The sequence below is a fragment of the Temnothorax americanus genome, unplaced genomic scaffold (assembly GCF_048541705.1).
Source record: "Temnothorax americanus isolate GAGA-0224 unplaced genomic scaffold, ASM4854170v1 Scaffold116, whole genome shotgun sequence".
In the NCBI taxonomy this organism is placed as follows: Eukaryota; Metazoa; Arthropoda; class Insecta; order Hymenoptera; family Formicidae; genus Temnothorax; species Temnothorax americanus.
The window spans coordinates 290,290-310,734 of record NW_027509249.1 but is presented as its reverse complement, the minus strand read 5'-3'; the positions used below and the strand labels follow the sequence as shown (position 1 = coordinate 310,734).

The 20,445-nt window shown below is 37.3% G+C and overlaps 2 protein-coding genes across 2 annotated transcripts; one reads left to right on the top strand and one right to left on the bottom strand.

Moving 5' to 3' along the window:
• The first annotated feature begins 403 nt into the window (after nucleotides 1-403).
• On the top strand, nucleotides 404-3,617 carry LOC143908804 (uncharacterized). The gene has a single exon (XM_077426614.1). It carries the CDS (start codon nucleotides 471-473, stop codon nucleotides 3,615-3,617), a length of 3,147 nt encoding a protein of 1,048 aa, XP_077282740.1. The 5' UTR covers nucleotides 404-470.
• A 14,222-nt stretch (nucleotides 3,618-17,839) lies between these two features.
• Nucleotides 17,840-19,372, bottom strand: LOC143908803 (E3 SUMO-protein ligase ZBED1-like). Its single transcript, XM_077426613.1, has one exon. The coding sequence runs from the start codon at nucleotides 19,370-19,372 to the stop codon at nucleotides 17,840-17,842; it is 1,533 nt and encodes a 510-aa protein (XP_077282739.1).
• Nucleotides 19,373-20,445: the final 1,073 nt, after the last annotated feature.

The window sequence follows — 20,445 nt, the reverse complement described above, 5'->3', positions numbered from 1 at the left end:
GTGGATAGACGAAGACTTGACATGGGAGGAAAGAAGGATAAAATGGAAGATAAACCAAGTGGCATGGAAGGCAAGAGGAGAGGGTAAAAAGGTACGGATAGGGATGGGAAGAGTATGGATAGAGGGGGAATGGTGGGTGTGGGATGAGGTTAGAGGTGTGCTTAGGAATGGCAGAGAGAGGTGCTGGGAGGAAGGGCAAGGGAAAGGAAAAGAAAATGAAAGAGAGGAAGACCAAAGGCAGGGGGAATAGAGGAGGGAGAGGGAACGGGTAGGGGGGAAGAAAGAGGAGCAGAAATGGAGAAGGATAAGAGAGAGGAGCTGGGTGGAAGAGTGGGAGAGGAAGAGGGGGAGGAGGGAGAGAGGAGAGAGAGAGGGGGGGAAGTAGTATTTATAAGGTGGCATTTTGGAATGTGGCGGGGCTAACAAATAAAGATAAAGAGTTTTGGAAAAGGCTGGAGGATTGGGACGTAATGGTGTTATGCGAAACGTGGGTGGACGGTAAGGGGTGGGAAAGGATAAAGGAAAAAATGCCAAGAGGCTACGTATGGGAAGTGCAGAGAGCAGGGAGGAAGAGCCGGAAGGGAAAGGCGATAGGAGGAATGATAGTAGGGGTGAGGGCAGGGATCAAAATGGAAAGAGAGAAGACGAAAAAAGATAAGGAAGGGATAGTATCGATAAAAGTGAAACTTGGAAAAGAGTGGTGGAGGGTAGTGGGAGTATATATAAATAAGGATATGGACCGGAAGTTGGAAGACCTGAAAGAATGGGTGGAGGAGATTGAGAGGGGAGTGAGAGTGCTGATAGGAGGGGATTTTAACGCAAGGACCGGTAAGGAAGGAGGGTTCGTGGAAGAGGGAGAAGAAGAGATGGGGGAAGGAGAGAGGAGATCGAAGGATGGCAAAGTAAATGGGGAAGGAAAAAAGCTGTGTAGATTCCTGGGGGAACGTGGGTGGGCGATTTTTAACGGAGGAATAAGAGGTGATGAAGAAGGAGAATGGACGTATACAGGGGGAAGAGGGGAGTCGGTGATTGACTACGTGTTAGGGGACAGGAGGACAAGGGAAAGGGTAGAACGGGTGGTGGTAGAAGAGAAGGTCGATTCAGACCATCAGCCAGTGACAGCGTGGGTGGAAGGGTGGGAGGAAAGTATAGATAAGGGGCAGGGGGGAAGGAGCGGAAGTAAGAGAGGGGACTGGTCAGAAGAGGGCAGGAATAAATTTAGAGAGTTAATGGGGGACAGGCAAGCTCGAGGAGGGGGAGTGGAGGAAGAGTGGCAGAGGTTGAAGGGGAGGATAAGGGAGGTATTAAAGGAAGTGAATGGAAGGTGCAAAAAAAGCGGAGGAAGGGGCTGGTGGGATGAGGAATGTAGGGAGGGAAAAAAGAGAGTTGGCAACATGTTAAGGAAATGGAGAAGGGAAGGAGGAGAGGGGGACAGTTACAGGGAAGAAAAACAGCGATACAAGAAGCTATGTGAAAGGAAGAAAAAAAGAGAAGTGGAGAAATGGGAAGAGGAAGTAAAGGAGGTCAGGACGGAGGGGCAGGTATGGAAGGTGGTAAACAGGGAGAGAAAGAGGAGAAGGAGGGTGAATGAGGGAATTAGTATGCAGGAATGGGATGGGTACTTTAAAGAGTTGTTGGGAGGAGTGAATGGGAGGGTGGTGATGGGAACAAGGAGAGGAGGGGAGAGGAGGGAGGAGGAAGAGGAGATAAGGAGAGAAGAGGTGTGGGAGGTAGTGAGGAAGCTTAGAGAGAGAAAAGCGTTGGGAAGTGATGGAATTCCGAATGAGGTTTGGAAGTTTGGAGGGGAGGTTGTGAAAGAATGGCTATGGGAAGTGTGTAATAGAGTGTGGAAAGGAGAGGGATGGCCAGAAGATTGGAGGGAGGGAATTATAGTGCCTATAGGAAAAAAGGGGGAGGGGGAAAGAGTGGGGGACTACAGAGGGGTGACGTTAGCACAAACGGCATACAAAGTGTATGCTGCCGTACTGGCGGAAAGGTTGAGGAAAGAAGTTGAAGAGAAGGGCTTGCTGCCACCGAGTCAGACAGGGTTTAGAAGAGGGGTTGGGACCACGGACAACATTTACGTATTGAATCACCTGATAAACAGGCAAGTAAATGGAAAGAAAGGGAAGATGGTGGTGATGTTCGTGGACTTAAAAGCAGCTTTTGACTCGGTGGACAGGAGGATTCTAGTGGAAGCCATGAGAAAAAGGGGAGTAAGAGAGGGCTTGGTGGAGAGGTGTAAAGAACTGCTGGGGGAGACGATATGCAGAGTAAGGGTGGGGGAGGAGATGGGAGAGAGATTTTGGACAGGAAGGGGAGTCAGACAAGGGTGTCCGTTAAGTCCGATTCTGTTCACCTTGCTGCTGGCGGACATCGACGATGAACTGAAAAAAGGGGGCTGGGGTGGAATAAAGCTGGGAGGGAGAAAGATATATACACTGGCTTATGCAGACGATATAGCGATGTTGGCGGGGAATGAGGAAGATATGAAAGGAATGATAGGAAAACTGGAGGGGTATTTGGACAGAAAGGGATTGGTATTGAACAGTGAAAAAACGAAGATAATGAGATGCAGAAAAGGGGGAGGAAGATGGAAAAAGGTGAGTTGGAGGTGGAAGGGTAGGATAATAGAGGAGGTGAGAAAATTCTGCTACTTGGGATATGTAGTAAAATGTAATGGGAGGCAGGATGAACATGTAAAAGAGAGGACGAGGAGAGGGGCGGCGTTGCTGGGACAAGTATGGGGGATCGGAAAGAGGAGGTTTGGGGGGGATTGGGGTAGGAGAATATGGTTGTTTGATAAGTTGATTTGGACGGTGATAAGTTACGGAGTGGAAATATGGGGGTGGAGGGAAAGAGGGGAAATAGAGAGATTACAGGAAAGATATTTAAGGTGGGTGTTGGGAGTGGAAAGATGTATACCGGGATATATGATTAGGGAGGAGTTACAAAGGGAGAAACTAAGAGGAAGGGCGGTTATGAGAGCATGGGGGTATGAGAAAAAATTGGAGGAGGGAAAGGGAGGGGAGTTGGCAAGGGAATGCTGGGAGGAGGTAAAGAGGAAGGCGAAAAGAGGGGTGAGCAGGGGGGGATGGGAGGAGGAAAGAAAAGAAGCGGTGGAGAGCAGGGGATGGAAGATAGAGGAAGTGGAGGAGCTGAGGGAGGAGGGGAGGTGGAGGGGGGAGGACGTGCTTGAGAGAGAAAAGAGAATACAAAGAGAAGAGAGGTGGAAGGAGATAGGGGAGGCAAAATTTAACAAGTGGTATGGCATGATAAAAGGGGAGGGGATACCGGAGTACTTAAAAAAGAACTGGGGAGAAAATAGATGGCAGAGGGTGGCTAGATACAGGCTGGGAGGTGGTATGAGGGGGGTGAAACATTGGATGACAGAGGAGAGAAGAGTGTGCAGGGTGTGTGGAGGGGGGGAGGAGACGTGGGAACACGTGTGGGAAGATTGTGCAGATTGGGGGGGAGGGAGATCATGGCAGGAAGCGGTGGGGGAGGTGTTGGGGGAAGAAGGGGAGGGGGAGAGATGGCTAAGGAAATTAGAGAGAGTAAGGGAAGGAGAGGGTGATGGAGGGGATTGGGAAGTAGGGGAGGGGAGGAGTGAATGAGAGAAAGAGGAGAAATGAGGAGATTGTAAACGGAAACGGAAGTCCACAAAGATAGGGAACTTGCGAGCGTGTGTGTGTGTGTAAAGATAGGTAGGGCGATTAGTATGTAAGGTTAATTGTAAAATAGGCTAAGGTAGGTTAAGTGATTGTAAAGGGTTGGGAACGTCCCTACAAAACGCCTTGCAACCCTGAGGGGAGCCAATAAATATATCTATCTATCTAATTATTATGTGTATGTTTATAATTGTCTGATGACAAATAATAACAGTAGCACAATTGAGAATGTGAATTAGTATACATAGTATATATTGACGCGGGTACTTATTAGACTTGGCAATTTACTGCATCTCTTGCACCTCAAATAATTTTTTTCTTGTAATGTAAATGAATGATGTAAAACTATTTCAAAGGATCTATCGATCCATTCTTGATGGGGTAAAACAATAACTTCTATAAGACAAATGCAATAAATATTAAATTTATATAGTATTGATTTATTACACTCAGTAGCATCAGAGTAGAGGGTAACGCAGCTGATGAACAGTATAGATAACAAACTGAATAAAAATCTTAATTATTATAACATAATGATATTAAGAATTAAGATTTTTATTCAGTTTGTTAATTATCTATAACTGCATAACGTGTGCAGTTTACGCCGAAGCGGCTGTTTTAACGCGAGCGATATGTTTCGTCGACGGATGATTAGCTAATTATGATTGTATATACAGAATACTGGATATTTGCGTAAAGTATCGTTGCCTCGCGAATAAAGTCGAAGGACCGTCGAGAAGAGGAAACTCGCGGTGCTTTCATTTCCCTTCCGAGTGCGCTTTTCAATCTTTTATCCGTTTTCGCTCTCGTCTTCGTTTCCATTGTTAGTATGCGACAGCCGTTACTGCACTCCATGAAGAGTATCATTGCTTTGTCGAATAATACATAAGCAAAAGAGATGTTTTTCCTTGTGCTTAGAAATCCAAACAGATTTGATTTCGAGAATCATAAAGAAATTGTATTGTGTTACTTTCTTTCCATCGCGGCGAGTACCTAATCGTTTTTATACATTTATAGTTTACAAGTATACAGAATACTTGAAAAGAAAGAAAAAAGGTGATCGTCGCGTTTTTTTTTTTCACAGAGACGGGCAAACGTGTAACTGTGTTCACGTTGCCCGACTAAATCAAACTCGGATGCTACTAAGTATTTAATTTTTATCCATCGGGACTTTAGGGTGCCGCGAATGCTGATATCAAGAATAATTATAATTTATCTTAGTGGAGTACGTACATCTTTTTAGAAACGAAGACGATGACGATCAAACGAACGCTTCCGTTCTTGTCGCAAAATTGTTTTCGTTTTCTTTTGTAGCGAACGTTTCGAGGAATTTGCTTACGACGGTTCGTTAGTGGTAATTAACGATTATACGGAGCCGTCATATTTTCCACAACACGTCGGGAAAAAATTGAATGGTTTCTATATGTATTCAGAGAATGTTGATTCATCATATTATTCTTTCAAACTTGCTTTCTCCTTTTAAAAATTTACACCAAGAGAAACTTTTGTTACATATTACTTTATTTTGATTTTTTTTAACATCTTTATTTTTTAAAAAAGAAACGAAAACCGTAGAAGAAAATTATTAAACTTATCTTTATCGTGTTGGAAATTCATTCAATTTTATCGCTACGTGTCTCAACTTCTCTTGTTAAAAACAAAAACTAATTTATAGCTTTATGATTTTACATATAATTGTTAAATTTCAGTTTTGTCAGATGCGATTTGTGCGAGCTTATTTCGTGGAGCAAATATTTTGTTGCGTTTTTTAGAAAATGTTCATCCGATCATTAGCGAAGCGACGCGATCCATTTATATTCGATCACGAGGGACTGCGCAAATTTTCGCATTATTTGCGGATTTTATAACTTTATTGACAAGTATAAGATCTAAGATCTTTCGCATAACTGATTTACGATTAAACTTGCGTTTTATTGAGGCTCAGATGTACACCCGTCTGTATCACGTCAATAAAAATCTGGCTGCAAAACGTGTATGAATTCATTCGTTTAGCAAAGGATGCGCGTTGACCTTAGAAGTGCACGTTGAAATTTCATCCGGAGGGAAAAAACTTTGTCGCATTTTTTTAATCTTTCTGATTCTCAAAATACATTCTTCGTGTATATTTTTTTGTGCAATGCTCATAATAATATTTGATTTTTGTAGATTAATTTTCTTTTCATGAAATATATTTTGGCAACTATGCCGTCTATAGAAAGAAATCTGTCGGACCTGTGCTAACTCGGACCACGTGCGTTTCTGACGTTTAAATATTAGTGAAATTTGGTTAGAGAGAGTGATTGAATTCTCTTAGAAAACAAAAAGTGACCTGTCTCGTTTTTTGATGGAAATTCGATAGAGATGCTAAATATTAATTTATTAGGTGCGTTTGGGAAGACGCTATTAGTGCTATTTGCTTATTTTATCCTTGTTTTACACCTGATGAAGCGATAAAGATAGAATGATGCAATAGCGCTAATAGCGCGCTTCCCGAACACAGCCATTGTGTTATAAATTCGACGTTCGCTTTTCGCGTGAGACTAGCTGGCATCGGCTTCCTATTTCGCTAAACGGGCCTTTTTCAGTAGGATACGTTTCTTTCATTATAATATAGAGAGGAGAAGAAGCTATAGGGATAGATACACATACATTTTGTACGACAATATCGGGGGTCTATCGTTTGTATAATACGATTATTTTTTCTCTGGGCCCGGAGCCTCGTCCACGATGACGATATCGCGGACACGGGATGTCTCCAGGATCGTGCTCCGATTACTTTGTACTAAGAATAATTTTGCATAAATTTCTTTTGTGCCTTTTATATCACATGTATTTTTCCAGCAAAGTTCATTTGTAGAATTTACGCGATGGAAGATATATATAAGACGTACCGCGCCAAATCGGACACCATTTGGGTTTTGCATCTCCGATTTTTTTGAAAATTTTTTATGTTATAGTATTAGTTGAAAAATACCTCCATGATTTTTTTCAAATATTTTGTCGAACCGTTTTCAAAATATCGATTTTTGAAAAATTACGTTACTTTTTTTTTAAACGCTCATAATTTTACGAAAAATGGGCAAAAAAATGGGACGTTTTTTTCAAATTTTTTTTTTAAACACACTTAATAAAAAATATCAAAAAATATTTTCAAACTGTGTTTCTATAAGATTTTCAAAGGACCCCGCACAAAAACCTATGGAAATAGGTTCTCGGCGAATTTGTCTGAAACTTTGGGAAAATGTTGTTCATGTCATCTTGATCAAAAGTTCTCAAGGCAACAACTCTCTTTAAAGCAGAATTTTTGCTCCAAGAGACCTCAAAGATGGATATTTTATCACGCGATCACAGATGATTTCACCCATTCAGCTTTCAGAATAATGATTGTGTGTGTTTGTGTGTGTATTGCATAACCCATAAAACCTAATAACCTAATGTATTGATGAATAACAGTAATAACAGTATGAACCGTCGGGATTAGCGTTATCCAATGTGCACCGCAAGAAGGTTGCGCGATCGGATTTTGCACATTATTATGGCCCTGAAAAGGACCGATTTTGTTCTCAGGTTTCATGGGTTATGCAATACACACACACAATCATTATTCTAAAAGCTGAATGGGTAAAATCATCTGTGATCGCGTGATAAAATATCCATCTTTGAGGTCTCCTGGAGCAAAAATTCTGTTTTAAGGACGTTCACCGGCAAAATCGTTTTCTTAGAATTTTTCTTAAACTTTCAGTATATGTTTAATTAAACGCGTTTTATACGTAGGCGTTTTATTCAATGCCCCTTGCGGTACTAAAATTCGAGATATTCAGCTTCAAAGTTCCGATTATTTTTTTAAACTTTCAGTATATTTTTAATTAAACGCATTTTATACGTAGGCCTTTTATTCAATGCCCCTTGCGGTACTAAAATTCGAGATATTCAGCTTTAAAGTTCCGATTTTTAACACGGGATCCCTATGTTGAGTTCTCTCGACACGGACATTTTAATGAATAATAAGTACAGTTTTCTAGAATTTAAAAAAAAAAAATAGTATAAAATGCCTCATATTATTAGTAACGTGTGACAATAAAGTTCGATATAGCAAGCGGTATTTATTTTTGAGAAATAGTCGTCTAAAGAACACTATCGGACATAATTTTTGTCTGCTCGGAGGCAGAAAGAGGGAGAGATCACTGCGAGACTTGGCAACGTTGCTACCGCTGCGACATATAGGTTAAGTAGAGAACGTCAAGATCTTATGGGCAACGTTATTTAAATCAAGTTATTTAATATTTTTTCTTTATGAGATTCATTATTATTTACTTTTAAAATGCTCAATAAACAAGTAGAACGTACTCATTTATGATTGGTATTGGAGAAATGGAAACGGAACAAAAATTTGCCAGATCGAGTAAAGCTGCGCGGCTAGACGAGTTTCAGACTTTTACGCACGGAAGTAGTTGTCAACCATATCATTACTCCGTGAGTCTGAGTTGAGCACAACTGCCACCGGAGAACGTCCTTAAAAAAAGTTGTTGCCATGAGAACTTTTGATCAAGATGACATGAACAACATTTTCCCAAAGTTTCAGACAAATTCTCCGAGAACCCATTTCCATAGGTTTTTGTGCGGGGTTCTTTTTGACAAAAATTTTTGATTTACGAAAAACACGTATTGATCGATTTGCTCCAAAATTTTTTGTAAAAAACTCATCGATTGATTTCACAACTTTTAAGCCTAAATTTATAATGAGATAATAACGGGATCTATTTCTTTTTTCGATTTTTTAATTTCCATCTTTTATTTATCCGTGCTGAAAAATATTTGAAAAGAAAAAATAATTTACACAAGAACTACTATTAATAATTATCTAAGACATAGTGATTACTTACTAAATAGTTTACAAATTGATTTCTGAAAAAAATACAGTGAAATTAAAGCGTTTATTATTTATGCTTGATAAATTTTTTTTTATTAAGTAACGTTTATTTTTTTACACGTTTAAATATTTTAAAAATTCAAGATTCAACAGATGATGAAAATTGTTTAAATCTCAAAGTGCCTTCTCCGTCTGGAATTACACAATGATATTTCTGCGTTCCTGTTATTGTCTTAGCTCTAATATATCGCTTGTCTAATGATTCTTTGCTCTGAATATAATCTTTGTTAGAGAAGAATTGCGCATAGATATTTGGCAAATTTTCCGACGGAGCACCTCAACAATTTAAAAATTATAAAAATTTTGTAAATCTTAATTTTCATGAAGAAAACTTTGGCTGAATGGCATTATTTTGCCACAGCTCATGGCAAAGGTCCTTGTGATGGAGTAGAAAAAACTGTTAAGAGAATAGCGTCACGAGCAAGTTTTCAACTTCCATATGACGAACAAATCTCAACTCCTCAAGAACTATATAACTAAGCGATAAAATTAAATTTTTTGCCAAATATCTATGCGCAATTCTTCTCTAACAAAGATTATATTCAGAACAAAGAATCATTAGACAAGCGATATATTAGAGCTAAGACAATAACAGGAACGCAGAAATATCATTGTGTAATTCCAGACGGAAAAGGCACTTTGAGATTTAAACAATTTTCATCATCTGTTGAATCTCGAATTTTTAAAATATTTAAACGTGTAAAAAAATAAACGCTACTTAATAAAAAAAATTTATCAAGCATAAATAATAAACGCTTTAATTTCACTGTATTTTTTTCTGAAATCAATTTGTAAACTATTTAGTAAGTAATCACTATGTCTTAGATAATTATTAATAGTAGTTCCTGTGTAAATTATTTTTTCTTTTCAGATATTTTTCAGCACGGATAAATAAAAGATGGAAATTTAAAAAATCGAAAAAAAAATAGATCCCGTTATTATCTCATTATAAATTTAGGCTTAAAAGTTGTGAAATCGATGATAGTTTTTTACAAAAAATTTTGGAGAAAATCGATCAGTACGTGTTTTTTGTAAATCAAAAATTTGTGTCAAAAATTTCAAAATTTTATAGAAATACAATTAAAAAAAATTTAAAAAAAATTTTATGAAAAAAAAAAAGAAAAAAAGAAAAAAAAACGTTCCATTTGGCCCATGTTTCGTAAATTTATGGGCGTTTAAAAAAAAATAACGTAATTTTTCAAAAATCGATATTTTGAAAACGGTTCGACAAAAAAATTTGAAAAAAATCATGGAGGCCTCTTTCAACCAATACTATAACATAAAAAATTTTCAAAAAAATCGAAGATGCAAAACCCAAATGGTGTCCGATTTGGCGTGGAACGCCCCATATAAACACATGGTGTGTGTGAGTCTGTTACTACGTTTACGCGAGCGTTACTTCTACTGTAGTAATTTACGATAATTCCTTCGCGTAAACGGGATTTTGTAGTAACTTACGATAATTTACTCCGCTTAAACGAGTGATATATCGTAAGTTACTACAGAAGTAACGCTCGCGTTAACGTAGTGTGTGTGTGTGTGTGTGTGTGTGTGTGCGTGCGTGCGTGCGTGCGTGCGTGCGTGCGTGCGTGCGTGCGTGCGTGCGTGCGTGCGTGCGTGCGTGCGTGCGTGCGTGCGTGCGTGCGTGCGTGCGTGCGTGCGTGCGTGCGTGCGTGCGTGCGTGCGTGCGTGCGTGCGTGCGTGCGTGCGTGCGTGCGTGCGTGCGTGCGTGCGTGCGTGCGTGCGTGCGTGCGTGCGTGCGTGCGTGCGTGCGTGCGTGTGTGCGTGTGTGTGTGTGTGTGTGTGTGTGTGTATACATCTTCCATCGCATAAATTCTGCAAATGCACTTTACTTGAAAAATACATATGATATAAAGGCACAAAATAAAAATTTATGCAGAATTATTCTTATTGTTAGTACAAAGTAATAGGAGCATGATCCTGGAGAAGTCCCATGTCCGTGACATCGTCATCGTGGACGGGGCCTGGGGCCCACAAAAAAAATAAAAATAATATATTTATGTGCGTATGCGTATCGTGCTCGTGCGATTGCGTGTGCGTGTGTATGAATATGTATGTTCAATTGCATTACGGTTTTATATGTAATATTATTTACTTTCGAGACAGTAACAATAAAAAAAATAACATATATTTCATTTATATATGTATTTTCGTTTACATTTCTCAACATTTTATCAACGAAATAATAAACAGAGTTTTTTGTCCTAAATAACATTACCGTTTTTCTTTCTTCAAATATACCCTAGAATTCCAAAAAATCCTGATTTTACCATACTAAGTGTATACGCTACCCAGTGTACTAAGAGAGAGAGGGACAGCAATGAGAGAGGGAAAGAGGGAGAGGGAGGGAGGGAGGGAGGGAGAGAGAGAGAGAGAGAGAGAGAGAGAGAGAGAGAGAGAGAGAGAGAGAGAGAGAGGAATAAATGGGTGCATGCAAATTACATACATAGAGAAAGAAATAATAATACGAGAGATATCTGTCCTTGTCTAACGAGGCATCTGTACGACATATCTGTCAAAGCTCGTTCTTTGAAACGGCTTCATAGATCGCAAAATCCTTTTACAGGAGTAAAGTTTAGGTACTAATGAAGGGTGGGATTGTAAAATAATTAGTAATAATTGAAAAAAATGTAAAAATGCCTAACGCGATATAATCTGTACCACATATCTTTCAAAGCTCGTTCTCTGAAACGGCTTCATAGATCGCAAAATCCTTTTACAGGAGTGAAGTTTAGGTACTAATGAAGGGTGGGATTGTAAAATAATTAGTAATAATTGAAAAAAATGTAAAAATGCCTAACGCGATATCTGTACCACATATCTTTCAAAGCTCGTTCTCTGAAACGGCTTCATAGATCGCAAAATCCTTTTACAGGAGTGAAGTTTAGGTACTAATGAAGGGTGGAATTGTAAAATAATTAGTAATAATTGAAAAAAATGTAAAAATGTCTGACGCGATATCTGTACCACATATCTTTCAAAGCTCGTTCTCTGAAACGGCTTCATAGATCGCAAAATCCTTTTACAGGAGTGAAGTTTAGGTACTAATGAAGGGTGGAATTGTAAAATAATTAGTAATAATTGAAAAAAATGTAAAAATGTCTGACGCGATATCTGTACCACATATCTTTCAAAGCTCGTTCTTTGAAACGGCTTCATAGATCGCAAAATCCTTTTACAGGAGTAAAGTTTAGGTACTAATGAAGGGTGGGATTGTAAAATAATTAGTAATAATTGAAAAAAATGTAAAAATGCCTAACGAGATATCTGTATCATATATCTGTCCTGGTTCGATTGCTTTGTAGAAACCAGACAATGTAGCCAACCCCGAAACTGCCCACAGCTGCGTGCGCCATCTCGCCATCTCTCGCAAGATCCGTGAACTACTGCTGTGACATAATTGCTGCTCTGCGTGAATATTTTTGTGAAAAATATACACGATCGTTTCAAAGCTCTCATTTTTATTCCAGGCTTTCAATCTCAATTTCAAAGGTACGTTATTGTTTGTGCACGTTTTCTGAAGGGTGGGAAAGTTTAATTTCGTACATATTACGTATACAACTGTTTATATCAGAAAATAAGGTTTTGAGGTGACAGCATTTTAAAATTTTTTTCAATTATTACTAATTATTTGACAATCCCACCCTTCATTAGTACCTCTACTTTACTCCTGTAAAAGGATTTTGCGATCTGTAAAGCCGTTTCAAAATGAGAGCTTTGAAATGAATTGTCGGTAATTTGGACGGCTTTAGCATCCCCTTAAAGCTTAGGGTCCTGAAATGAATGAAAGTATATTTAATATATATGATAAATAGAACATTAAATTAATAAACAGAAAAAAAATTGGGAATTTATATGCAGCAATTACCTCTACATTTGGCCCAGGATGCGACGTACTTGGATTTTTTTTATTATCCTCAGTTGACACTTTTGGATTTTTTTGATTGTCCTCAGTTTTGCGATGAGTATTATTTAAATAACATACTTTCGGCCCTTGAAATTGTTGCTCCAAATACGTGCAACGAAACGGAGACACGATGTGTTGATTTACGAAAAATACGACTTATAAAACGAATTCTACTGTCGCGCGTTTAAGAACACATGTCTAATCAATTAAGAATCAATTAACACTTATTTTGAGTGTAACAGATTTGATATTAAAGTTAAATTTTTAGATTAATCGCGACTCCGAAAAGCGTATTGACGTTTACGTAAAGATTCCTTGAAAGGTTATGTTTTCACATATGGTTGGAAGGAAAATGGCGGACGAGAATACTCACATTTGTAGAGCGATTGAAGTTACAAATTTTTTATTATTTGAGGTTATTAATACGAGGTTAGAGTAGAATGTATGTACAGGCATATATTAGAAAAGAAATTAAATGATAAACGATGACGGGTTGTTGCATGCCAGAATGTAACAATAATTTCAAAAAGGGATTTATAATAAAACTGTTTTCGAAAAATCCTACAAGAAGAGCGTTGTGGGCAACATGCATTTCAAGGCTAAACTGGGCACCGACTGATAATACATATACATATGTAAAGCAGAGTTGTGAGAAATTAATTAAAATTTTAATGTAATTAAAGTTTAATTAAAAATTAAAATTTTAATTCTTAATTGAATGCTGTTTTAAATTAAAAATTAGAATATTTCTTAATTGTAAATATTTAATTAAAAATTAAAAATGTAATTTCTAATTGAATATTTTGAATTGAGAAATAATATTTTAACTTTTAATTCAAAACATTCAATTGAGAATTAAATTTTTAATTAAATACTTTCAACTAAAAGTTAAACTATTAATTCTTAATTCAAAATATTTAATTAAAAAATAATTGAGAATTTTTACTTTTTAAGTGAAATTTTTCAATTAAGAATTAAAATTTTATACGGATGAATATCTTATCGCCAGACACTGTGTATAATAAATGAAAGCGTGAGTCACCGATAGTATACGAATAAATATGATTTTAATTTACTTATAAACTTTTCTCGCATATTAGCTGTTGCCAAAACTTTTTTTTTTTTTTTTTCAAATAATGTATTTGAGAGTCTGTTGTACTTCGGGAGGTTTATCATCATCGAACGACTGCGTGACATTGCGGTTACTACCGTACCGCTTGACCATCATTCAACATTCACAACATTATTCTCCTATTAATCCACGCGTTCAGAAATGTAAACAAAAATCTCGAATTAGTGACCGGTCACCGGTCAGTTTGAGAGACTTTGAGCCAGAAAGACGTATAACGAATATTCACTGTCGCAATCGATAATTATAGTGAAATTGTAGCAAGAACGCAACCGATAACAGGTAAGTATTTATTATAACGTATAAAATGTAAATCCTTTTCGCGTAAAATTGTTTTGGCGATCTATTCACTGGTTCAGTCTTTAACTATTTGTTATTTTTTACGTGAAGAACATTGCAATAATAGATGCAACATTTTTACAGAAAGTTTATTTTGCCATATATAATGGACATATATAGACAATGTATCGTGTTCTTCATCTCAATCATCAGAAATAGCATCAACGTTAGATAATACAGTCGAAATTAATGATCCTATGAGTGCTTTGAGAGAGAAATGTTCGAAAACGGCGTATCTAGATGGGAAATTTTTTTATGTTGATTATACAAAATCAAATCCAGATGAATTATCAATTGTTGCAAAATGCACGAAGTGTTCTGATAATTCGCATCCAGACCCATTAAAAGATGCTTGAAAGTATCATCTAATTTTATATCGCATCTTGGTGAACACGATCGGGCTGTGGATGAGTACAAAGATTGTATTAAAATAAAGAAACCAAAAATTGATGTCTGCTGAAAAGTAACTTGCAGATTTTCTCAGGAAATATTTGAAAATAACGTGACTACCTATATATATTTTAGAAAACATGGTTCCTCTAAATACCGTAGAAAATAAGCCTCTGTTTTCAGAAAAATGTTTGACGGTAATTTATATTTAAAAAAAAATACTAATGTTTATTAAATATGTCATATGATTTAACTCGTTGTAGATTTTAAAATAAAAAACGGGGATCAGCAATTAAGACATCTCATCACACGTTAAACGTTAAGCAAAAAAATAAATGACCAATTTACCAATCAAATCGTGGAAATCAAGGAGGCAATGCATGAAAGAAACGTCCTACATTTGTACAACCAGCTGACATTTGGACTGCAGATAACCGTCGGTTTATAGGTGTTATAGTTCACTGGATGGGTGCGTGTATTATACTTTTAATAGTTATCAATGAATTTAATGAGTACAGAGAGAACTTGATTCCGTGTGTGCGCGTGTGCGTGTGCCTGCGTATGTATGCGTGCGCGCGGACGCGCGCAAACATACATATAGAACATACCTATATGTAGACACATTAGCATAAAATTCCTCTCTTATATATTGAAATATAAATTTTGATCCATTTGTCAGATTTGTCAAAAGACTTTGGAAAGGAAATCGGCTGCTATTGCGTGCAGACAATTTTCGGGAAGTCATACATGGCGAAACATTGGCGATTTACTGATGGAAATTAATAGTTCATTTTTGGAGTAAACCATGAAAAAATAGTTTCCGCCGTTACAGACAATGGTTCTAATTTTGTTAAGGTTTTTAGAGAATTAGGAATAACGAGCACTTGTTATATTGCAGAAGGTAAAAATATTCACAAACCCCCTTTTGATATATTAGAATATTAATATATTAAGGAAATGACTTTTTGTCGTAAAAATAAACCTTCTGACTATCTTACGCATTATTCTCTAGCGTCTTGTATGCAAGAGTCATAGCACTTGCTATTAAAAATATAAATGCTTGTTAACAAAATACATTTTGTGTATATTTCTTAGTATGTATTATTATTAAATTATTAGTTTTTTTTTATTACGTTAAGGTTACATGGTCTATAATTGAGACATACACCTTAGTGAAAAATTGCAATGTAATTGATGTTCGCACATTTGCAAAAAGCGCGTATAACTTAAGAAATATTTTTAGTTTAAAAATTATATAGACATTTTGTAGAAAGTATAATTTTCTGAAATAGTCACAACAATGTAAAAATTGAAAACATTGACAGTATTTAGCTTTGTCACTTTTCTTAAGAAATAAAAGAGTATGATATATTAAGATATTAAAGTTCTATAGAAAATATTCGTAAATATAAATTATGCGTATCTAAATATTATAAAGTTTAGTACCTAATTATTCTTAATTGTTTTTTTATTTTTTCATAAAATATTTTTACATTATATAGATAGAGTAAGTGAAACAAATAACATTAATGAAAGCGAAAACCAAGAAATAATTGAACTATTACGATCCTAATGCTACGCTTAAAACTCTCGATAGTGAACTTCTTCCTCGGCACTTGCGCTGCGCTAGTCACACACTCAATTTGATAGCCACAACTAATGCTGGAAAAGTTATTCAAGATAATTTAAGATTAAAAAAGGCGCACGAGGAAGCTATATTTCGCTGTGAAACTTTATGGAGAGCTATGAAAGCACCAAAAAAACGTGAGGCTCTTAAAACTCACTTGAATTGTTCATTGAAGAAACCGGTTATTACAAGATGGAATTTGTATTATGATGCTCTGAATCAAATTGCATTGCTGCAGGATAAATTGACAAATCATCATGTTCTGCAAGGTATTATTAACACTGAGTATTTACCCAGGTCTGAAGATTATAGATATAAAGAAATATCTTCTCTGTTTACAACCGCTTGCGACAGCAATAGACATATTGCAAGGTGATAAGGAATGTCATTATGGAGTTTTACTACCGACGTTAATATCTTTCACCAGAAAATGGGAATGTCTTATTGGAAACAAAAATATGGACATTTGCAAGCCTCTCTTAATATCATTGCTGGAGAAATTAAAAAAGCGTTTTTAAAAATTTTTAATATTGAAGATGAAGGTGAAATAGCTGAGCTCGCAGCATTATTCAAAATACTGCGCTCATCCAAAATTTAAAAACCGGTGGAATCAATGCTTATCAAGAGAATTGCAAAATAAAGTCAAACTTATAGCTTTGTAAGCATTGGAAAATTTAACGAACGATGAGAGAACTGAAAATCAGCCTGTAATTGAAAAAGATGATTTCTTTGAATTTGGTCTAACTGTTCAAAATGACAATCCACTTTTATGTCAAAGAGATCATGAAATTGAATTGATGAGATTTCTTCAAAGTAGCAGCACATTCCTTCAATCACTCGAAAATTCCATTAATAAAACGTATATTTATAAAATGTAACACAAGCTTACCATCTTCAGCACCTGTGGAACGATTATTTTCATATGCAACAATGATAAATCTCTCAAAGTACAATAGACTCTCAGACACATTATTTGAAAAAAAAGAGGGTAAATATGCATAATAGGGGACCCAGCCCTAATGACCTTGACCTTGACATATGTTGTCAAGGCTACCCTCCTGAGTGACCTACAGAGAGTTTTAGCCTAGAGATGGGCGATATTGAGGAAAAAAATCGATTATGTAATAATCGATTATGAGAATAATCGATATCGAGAAATCGATTATTAAAAAAAATAATCGGAAAATAATCGATTTTTTTTACTGGTTATTTAAAAAATGGCACGTAAATGGTTTTTATTGTTTTTCGATTTGTTTAATTGTTTATTTTGAGCATTTCACATTTATGTAAAATATGTATAATATTAATAAAAAAAAATTTGAAAATTATTAATTATTGGCTAACTAAAACTGAAATAACTAGATTTTATGCCGATGACGTATTATTTTTTTCTTGACTTATCTATAGTCGTGAAAGAGGCCCGTACAAATATCTGTAATATAAATCAAAACATATTTAGTAAACAGTATAAATAAACAAACACATAATTGAATAAAACATACTGTACCTGAGGATCTCCAATTCTCCAAATAAACAAAAATAAAATAGAAAGAAATTAGGATAGGAATCAGGACAAATAAAAATGCATACAATCTACAATCATACATTCCCATCACGTTTAGTAACGAATCGTTACTAACGATGTACAACTTGTACAATGTACAAGTATAACAGGATACAAAAAATGTTTACACTGTCGACTGTACGTTAATAGAACGTTTACAAAATGAGAATACAATAAAGCTAACTAAAGTATTTAGCACAGCTAAAAACAAAACTAGATATAAACATACAAGGCATACAATTACAAGCCTTGTACTTTGTACTACAAGAGAAATTGAGGCGTGAGTTGCAAGCAGTCTTTTTTGGATAATGATCCTAGGAATAGCAGCATATTGAGTCGCTTACCCGACAATCTGTTGCGCCGTTTTGTTTTTAATGCCCCAGCTTTCGAAAACAAACGCTCTGATGATACTGAGGTCGCGATGACATTTAAGTATTTTACTGCTAAAACGTACAGTGTCGGAAACGTGTTTTTCACGCTTTGCCAATATTCAATTGGATTATCTTGTCTCGAGATAACGGGCTGGTTAAGGTACTGACGCAATTTGAGGTGAAGTTCTGAAGAATCGCTGTTTGATTGCATATCGTTGGCAACCAAATTGTCGTGAAAGTCCCATACACTTCTTGAGTGAGTAAAGCTTTCCGAAGGTTTCGGGTTCGGCGCAACGCTTATCGCGGAATGAGAGCTAGTCGATTTCATCTCTTCATTTATGTTTGCAATAGCGTTTGATGCCGTCAACGTAGATCGAAAATGAATTTTTTTTAAACGCGGATCAAGAATTGTTGATATTGCCAATAATTCGCACGTTTCGATTTCTTTAAACTTATCCTCAACTTTAGCTATGATTTTCGATTTCATATCTTGTCCGATTTTCGTCACGGGTTTGCAGTTGTTCAATGCAATCTCCATGCATCGAATTATTGGGATAGCCATACTGCCTGTCGGATATGTTTCGCCGCTGATTTCGGTAATTACATTTTCAATCGGTCGTAAAAGTAGTACGCAATCTTCGAGAGTTTGGATTTGCTCCCGCGTTAACATTTCTGGGGCAGTCGGGCATTTCATTAGAACCGGATAAATATATTCACGGAGATCAAGGAACCTTTCGATCATATAAAATGACGAATTCCAACGCGTAGGTATATCTTGCTTCAACTTTAAAGCTGTGCCCTCTGTCTTCCCGTTACAAATTTGGAGCCGCTTCAATTCATCGGCCGCAACGACGCTCCTTTTTGTTATCGTCACTATGCTTTTTACGCGAGTAAAGATACTCTCGACTTGCGGTAGAGTTCTCATTACGCTTGGTACTACGTGGGATAGGGTGTGCGCGAAACACGGTATGTGCTTCGAAGCACCAAATGTGTCGATCGCTGCCTTTTTAATATTTGCGCCACTATTGGTAACCATCGCCGTAACATTGGACGTTTTTATACCAAATGATTCGAGACAATCCCGTATATTTCGCGATATATAATCCGCGGTGTGACGTTCGCTCAGTGGTAATACGGCCAAACAACCGTTCTTTATCTCGAGCTCTGTCGTCAAGTAATGATCGGTGATCCCAAGGTAACTTTGATTGCTTGTATCTGTCCATATGTCGCATGTCAACGTGTGAGTAGTAGTGGCGGTTATATTATCTCGAAACGTGTTCTTCATCTGGTGGTACTTTAACTCTATGTCTTTTGTGATGGTTTTCCGACTAGGAATGTTGTAGAGCGGGGACGTAGTCTTTATGAGCGCTCTGAATCCTCTGTTTTCCACGATCGATAGAGGACAGTTGTCGGCGGCGATCATGAAAAGAATCGCGTTGGTTATCTTAGCAGCAGATAAGCCCCCATCTACAACATACAATTATTATAAATAAAAATAAGTAGAAAATAGATGAATGTAATCATTGCAATCTAAATACAATGCGTAAAGAAAAAGACAGAGTATATTCATTCTTGAACATGAGCGATTGAGCGCACAGATTATAAATGCATGTATCTGATCATATATACAAATAACCGCGTTATTTTTTAGAGAGACGCGTAGGTTTGTTTGAGAGTTTCCTTACCTACGCGGCATTGCCGTGAATCCCTTGCCGGCATTATCGCCTTTTTGTTTCGTTTCTACGGGTAAGACATAGCCCGCCCGCTGACTCCCCGTAAAAATAGTAAAGGGGCGTCCGTTTCTTCCCGACTCGACCGGTGTGGTATGAGATTTTGAGTAACGACGAACGACCGCATGGCACCGGCCACGATTGTGGTGCGTGTTGCGTGATAAAACCTCGCGGATCGGCTCAACAGTCATTAGCGTTAGAGTACCGTTTAGAGTATTCCGTATTAGATTTGCGCCTATCAATTTGATTATCGTGTAAGATATCTGCGTTTCCGTTAGAGTTAGTTTTTGCGTATTTCGTGATCTTAGTTCGTGCGTGCTTTCCACGCGTACCGTCATTCTGGGGCGTGCCGGCTTCCCGATACGTTAATTCCCGCGCCCGGTACGGAAAGTGTGAGGCGTCGGGGTAACGGGTCTGGGGTGTGCCTTTCAGGATAATGCGTCCAAAAAACGGTCGCAATTAACGTTCAGAAATTTTGCTCCGGCTGAGAGTATTGCGCGCCCCAGGGTGAGTCAGGCGTGAGTATCACGTGCTCGCGGCGTGAACCGTACAGCGAGGCTTTGCGTTCCTCGCGCGCCCGGTATTTAGCGTACGTATTTAGCAAACTTAAGTCATTTTTCGAGTATCGTTTATTCTGCGAGAAACATTTATTTTGCGTGTATCGTTCATTCTGCGAGAAACATTTATTTTGCGTGTATCGTTCTTTTTGCGAGAAATATTCCGTCTGCGTGCATTATTCATTGTGCGACCAATAGTCCGTTTCCGA

Bases quoted from the DNA above. Each gene is read 5' to 3' on its own strand.
- LOC143908804 (XM_077426614.1), top strand. From the start codon at position 471: ATGGTGTTATGCGAAACGTGGGTGGACGGTAAGGGGTGGGAAAGGATA.
- LOC143908803 (XM_077426613.1), bottom strand. From the start codon at position 19,372: ATGATCGCCGCCGACAACTGTCCTCTATCGATCGTGGAAAACAGAGGA.